At 40.7% G+C, this 6,344-nt stretch overlaps 1 protein-coding gene across 2 annotated transcripts; it reads right to left on the reverse strand.

Annotated features, from left to right (window-relative positions):
- Window positions 1–401: 401 nt before the first annotated feature.
- Window positions 402–4,679, reverse strand: CTLA4 (cytotoxic T-lymphocyte associated protein 4). Of its 2 annotated transcripts, XM_050340110.1 has the most exons (4): window positions 4,445–4,679; window positions 2,886–3,236; window positions 2,300–2,409; window positions 402–1,375 (listed from the first exon to the last, which is right to left on the reverse strand). In XM_050340110.1, the coding sequence occupies exons 1-4, from the start codon at window positions 4,500–4,502 to the stop codon at window positions 1,205–1,207; spliced, it is 690 nt and encodes a 229-aa protein (XP_050196067.1). In that variant the 5' UTR covers window positions 4,503–4,679; the 3' UTR covers window positions 402–1,204. The 2 variants fall into 2 exon arrangements, with proteins under 2 accessions (XP_050196067.1, XP_050196068.1); XM_050340111.1 differs by lacking the exon at window positions 2,300–2,409 and having other exon boundaries at window positions 1,285–1,375; window positions 4,445–4,602.
- Window positions 4,680–6,344: the final 1,665 nt, after the last annotated feature.

The following is a 6,344-nucleotide window of genomic DNA, read 5'->3' on the forward strand; positions in this document are numbered from 1 at the left end:
GCTGACTAGCATTTAGTGGGTGAGAGTGTCAAAGGGCTGCAAAGAAAACAGGATTTGAAACTAGGACAAGTTTTTTGTTTAAACATGTACAGGAGATGCTGTCAAAGTCGTTACAGCTACCTTCTGCAAGTAAGTAACTTTGTTGGAAGAGAAGAGGTCATTGGTAGTGTCTGAGCAGCATCACAGCAGCTCTAACTACACAAATAGAAGAACTGGCAGATTGTAATGGTAGCTGGCTGAGGAGGGAGCTGAGAACATAAGTGCTGGCATGAACACACAGACTGTTTCTAAAGGGCAAAACACAGGGTCAGAGGGGAAGGGTTCATGTTGTCTTCACTGCTTTCTAACATGTAGCCACTTCCTGTTTCTTCTGAGAACAGTGAATAAGAAATGAACTTGAATTTGGGCAAAGCTTCAAGGTTTTTATTGACTTGGTACATAACTAATAAACAAGATTATACACTGTCAATATTTTCATGGAAAATAGAGTCAGTTAAACACAGCAACATACTTCTGCCTTTTGGATAGATGCTAATTTAGCATTTGTAAAACACAAGGCCCCAGCAGAGCTGGAACATCCTCCCAGCACAGCGTTAAGAGGGTTCCTGCTGGAGCCTCCTTTCCAACCAAACTGTCAGCACTGGCTCAGATATCATCAATGTCAACTCCAGCACAGCACTGCTGGGACACAATGCCAGTGAAGGGAGCTAAGATCAGGCTTTTAGAGCAGCAGTGTCATCAGTGCTGGCCTAGGGTGATGCCTCTATGGAGTACAGAGCACTAACGCCAGAAATGGAACCAATAAATATCGATGCAGGGAAACGAGTCAACATTCCTTTGTACATTAGTGTGCTCTTCTGCCTCTGCCCCCCAGACCTGTGGGATCAGCTTTGCAATGACACACAAGCCTCTGTCATAATAGTGTTTGGATTTCAGTTGTTCAGTAGGCATGGTGAAATGTGACAGTAAGATGCTCAACTGCAACAGCAATAGCTCTTAATGCTATGTATATATATATATGTATATATACTACATATTGGTACAATACATCTCAAAGATTCAATGGCCTAAGGTAGCCATTTTTATGTGACAGGGTTAATCTTCGAATACGAATGCATATACTAATTATTCTCCTCCAAACCATTGAAGTTACAAGGAATATTCTCTCTCCTTCCTGTACACCTTTGTAACAAGACAATTAATTTTATTTCTTTAACTGAAGTGAATTAGCAGACTTTCCATCCCAGCTAGGAAATGGTTTCTCTCCTTCCCTGTTACAGTTACCAGTGATGTGGAATGGAATCACTTTTTTCTCTAGCTTTTCAGAAGGCATTTTCACATAGACTCCGGTAGTGAGACATCGCCTTCTCTTTATCTGTAAAATATGGGAAGACAATAAAATAAGTGATAATGGCATAATCATTGACCAGCAACTTTTAGAGAAAACTGGTGGGTTTTCTGTCTTTACTGAGCAGAAGGTATTCTATACACCTTTCCCTGACATGCCTCTTTACAGGAAATCTGTTGGAGACCATTTGAGGGAGGATCAGGATGTACAGAGGTTATTTAGGTAAATATATATATATTAAAGAGTTCTGCCATTCATTTAGCCCTCTGAAGGTACTCCTGCTTTAGAGTTCAGTGTTGCTTCAAAACTAGGAGTGTTCACACCAGACAGCTTCATTTAGTCTCTAGGGACAAGGGCTAAGTGAAAAATACGGGACACAGGTACTGTTTGGTTTTAAGCTTTGCCATTAGGTTCATTTCTAGCAGACTGTGAGCACTGCAGACTCCCATGGAAAGAGGCAACACAGGTTTACATTTTGGCTGCCTTTGTGCAGAGATTTCTAGTTGTGAAGTTAAAAATTCTTTAAGTTACGATTACCCCCTATCCAAGGAGAAGCCTCTTTAAATTTGCTTTGCACAGGGGTGAATGGTGGGAAAAGGAAAAATCAAATCCTGGGATTTTGTGTGAATCAGCTGTGAAATCAGAGTATGTGAAGACTGTTGCCATTGATTCCAGAAGTGTCCCCCATTTTAAGCATCCAAATCTAAGCCAGGCTCAGTCCAGATGGTGAAAGCTGACTGCTTTCTAGTACTCTGGCCACACAAACGAGCCATAAACAAATACAAGTGGCAGCTCCAGCAAGTTCTCTTATCTCACAGTATTGTAATAGCATTGTTCTAGTAAAATGGAGCATCCCAGTGCGTTTGTTCCCAGCGTTCTCCTTTCTTTCTCCTTGTCCTCATCACACAAAGAGTATTATTAGCAGAATGGGGCTGAATTGATGGGACTTACCGCTTTGCCCACAAGAACAGCTGAGATGATGATACTGTAAAGAAAAAATCCTGAGGCTGTAGCTCCTAATACCCAGAGATATATGGCAGTGTCTGGACAAGGTTCTGGATCTAAAACATAGGATATCACACAAGTCATGTCACACAGGAGCCTCTTAAGGATGGCCCTAGAGTCAGTAAGGCAGCCTCCACTCTGTTTTTCTCTAGCGTGTGCTATTCCAGGATACTGCCAGGACTGACCTCTGAGTCCCTGCCCACTCAGCCTCCAATGAAAATAGGCTTTATCTGTAGAAGAACATACACTTTACTCTGTTATTTCTTTACTTCTGTATCTAACTATCTAGACATACATGGTGTTGCTTATGCTATCAGGCATCCCTAAGTTGCTAAATACATTGCACGGCTCTGACTATGCTTGCTTCAGGTGTGTGGAGGGAGGCATGAAAGGAATAGGAGCTAATCATGATCTTCAGACCTAAACCAGTATTTGCCCTCACTTCATACAAACAGAACTCTAATGACCTTTGAAACATAATGGGAACTCCCTTAACTTGGAAATATCATGGTACTGTAAAGCTGGGGCTTACCAATGACATAGAGCTGTGTCCCATTTCCCTTGTTCATGAAATAGGGAGGGGGGTACATCCGCTCCATCTTGCAAACGTACAGGCCGGTGTCGTTGGCCTGCAGGCCAGCGAGGGTGAGGGTCACGTTGTTCTGGCCGGGGCTGACACGGCACTGAATGACCTCTTCCACACTGAACATTTTAAACTCCGTGGTGTAGGTTGAAGCACAAATTTCAGTGAACCCATCACCCGTCTGTTTGAGCAGCGTCACTCGAATTTCCTTTGCGTTCCCGATGTGCTTGTATTTACACACCAAGCTGGCGACGCCTTGCCTGTTGGCCAGCACCATTGCTGGCTGAGTCACTTCCATTACTATAAGGAAGTAAAGAGCATGGTAAGTGAACTGTCAAGACATGATCTACAGTCATTTGCTTGAAACCTGCACAGTGGGAAGGGAGTTCTACCACCTCCTATTATCCATGGGTACTTCCTAGAAATGCTGTTTTCAAAAAAAAGCACTCCAAGACCACATTCACATTAGCATGCATTTAATATTCTATATTCTTTTAAAAGCTCAAGAAATGCTTTGATTACTAAAAATTGTATTATAAATCTCAGCAATTACTTGCTACTGAAATAGTAGGTTGTTTGGCCCAGTTACTGGAGCAGTGAATGACCTGCATGCTTCAGCTTCCCTCAGCAGAAATGTGTTAATATACATAAGAAAACGAAAAAAAAGTAGACTTGAGATGGTAAGACTGAAATTTGAATTTTAAAATCAGGCATTTAAACCATAATTTCTGCCTAATAGGAATAAGCATGTTCACATTTAGAAACAAAAAGGTTGACAACCTGGATGGAACATGGAATAGAATCATTAGGGTTACAGTAAAACTGAATGGAAAACCTGTTTGCAAATTTTTGTTTCTGGTCTTTTTTCTCCTTATTTTTAACTTGCTATTCCCAAGCCACAGTATAGCAGCAGTGTATACCCCAAGCTACAATACAGCAACACACAGCAAAGCCTGATAAGCATACTGTAAAAAAATCATTACAAATCTTAAGGGAAAATTAATGTACTATGTACATCCCCACTGACAGTTTTTTACAACTTCTGTACTCTCTCCTGCTGCACAATGAGAAGGCACTGACTTTTGCTTTAATAAGCTGTGAAGAATCAGTGTTATTTGTTCAATCTCATTTTACATTAGTCCATAATGGGGCAGGGCTTGTCTTCTTCAATTCTGCAGTGCAAGAATTTGAGATGAAGAAGAGTAGAATTTTTCCATCTATTCTAACCTCTATAGCCATGTTATCAGCTGCCGTAACTTCACTTGCAGGGCCTGTTTTGTCAAAATCTGTCTTCCTTCTTGAGCTACCCTGCCCAGTGTCCCCACAGATGGTACTACTCTCAAGTCTGTTTGTGATTTTCCAGATACCTTGCAGTGCCCCAAGACCTCGCTCCCATCTGGTCCTGTGTCACCTCCCTCTCCCTGTTGTACCAAATCCATCTCCTGCAAAGACGTGAAACTGAAAAAAGGCAGACACCCCCAGATACCTTTCCTCCTTCATCTACCCACCTTCAGCACCGGCAGTGGCTGTGCAGAGAAAGCCCACGGTGATCAATATTGAGAGCATTCCTGTGCTGGGACAGATGCTGGAGGGGCTGAAGGTATCCGATGCCTTCAGAAGTTAAGAGAAACTGGAACTCTCAGGACTGGAAAAGAGGTGACACCTTTCAGGATACTGAATCTTCGAAATGTTTGAACCCACACAGAGCCAGTGTGTATATATAGCTTTGATCCAAGATGCTGTACCTGAAAGTAATGTGAAGCTTTGTTTTGGTTTTACGAGAAAGGAAGTAGTGGGTTTGATTAGTACGTGCACAGTTAACCTCAAACAGCACGAACAAAAACAACTGTTCAGCAGATGGAAAATATATATTCAATCTGAAACTGCCGTCCATTCTGCTTGAAGAATTGTGGGAGGAGAGGTAATCATCCATTAGAACAGTGCAGCCCTTTGGTGCTGCCAGCTTGCAGAATCACAGCACTTAATATTTTAGCAAAAATCAGGTATTTCCTTCTAGGACAACACACACAGAACTATACTTCTGCCTAATGTGGCACAGTGAATCACTGCAAGCTGTTTTTTTTGTGAAGGACTTGCCTCCACCCCCAATATCTTTGCTTGCTTTAATGTTAGTGCTTTTGATGTTAAAAAATTGCTGCCCCCTCCAAAATACTGACTACATTTGCAATTACTTCATTTTTTCATATCAGCAATGTGACTTGAATCATAAGAGTTAAGCCTTTTTAAGTTTTCTTGTTTCCAAGGAAAAATTATCTAGGTTTATAGCTAATGACATCCGCATCTGTACAGAATTTTCCCTACCTACAGACTTTACTGTCTAACTACCTTGACATCAACAGATGAAAAACACTGCAGGAACTTTGATTATTGCAATCTCTGCTTAGAGCACCTGTGCCATTTCAAATCTCAGTGAAACAGTTTTCACCCATGGGCCTTTTAGAAGTCATGTAAGGTCTGAAAATCGTTTTGCTTTTTTGTGTGTTAGGCTGTCATATCCATGAATCATTGCCTAAAGAATTCCATAAAAATGGTTCACTTCAGTTATACTGAAGGTCAGCATTCTTTTTTTTACCCACACTTTGAGAAGGTCTTTTAGAAGGTGCTTCATCATTTATACATGTAGATCTAGTAGATTGCAAAGGCCTCCTTTTGGAATGTGACCTAGAAAAACTAACAGCATTAGCTCTTGAACAGTAGTCTGCCCAATCCAAAGATCCAGGATAAGTATTTGATCTTGAAGTCACATAAATACCTAATGATATAAATAAGTTTACTGCTACCATACTTAGGTGATGCAACAATTGTTTGTAATTACAGATTCACAGTCAGTTTAATCTTAACTAGCATTCAAAACAGAACTGATAATAAATAAAAATATAGCTATGGGAAAATGAAATGCACCCTAATAATGAGTCAAGCACATACTGCATTACTGGTTAGACAAGCTTAAATCAGTTTCAATATTAAATATAATCTTAAATAAATGCTATTGCAACATCATGTACCAGAATACCTGTGATATTTATGACATGAAATTACCAGGTTATGCCTGGCATTTTCATATCCATAGTAGTAACTAAATTATCTGTCCTTTTTATCTTTGGGACTTGGGTTTTGTATGCAGTTAAACAAATTTGACCCTTGTCAACTATAACGTCAGCTGATAATTGATTGAGACTGCAAATTGATGGTGCAATTAGCCACTAAGCACTGGCAAAGGATTGCCAGGCAAAACTCCATGCTCATGCCCCACATATTCACAACATCTTATACAACAAGAGTCAGAATGCTCTGGCACTCCTCTCTCTGATGTTTGAGACTGCTTTGACGAGCAGTTTCCAGTAGCACTCATCTTGTTTCCTGAATATTTTGTTCTCAGGGTGCCTT

This window comes from Myiozetetes cayanensis, unplaced genomic scaffold (genome assembly GCF_022539395.1).
Source record: "Myiozetetes cayanensis isolate MyiCay16 unplaced genomic scaffold, myiCay2020 scf9, whole genome shotgun sequence".
In the NCBI taxonomy this organism is placed as follows: Eukaryota; Metazoa; Chordata; class Aves; order Passeriformes; family Tyrannidae; genus Myiozetetes; species Myiozetetes cayanensis.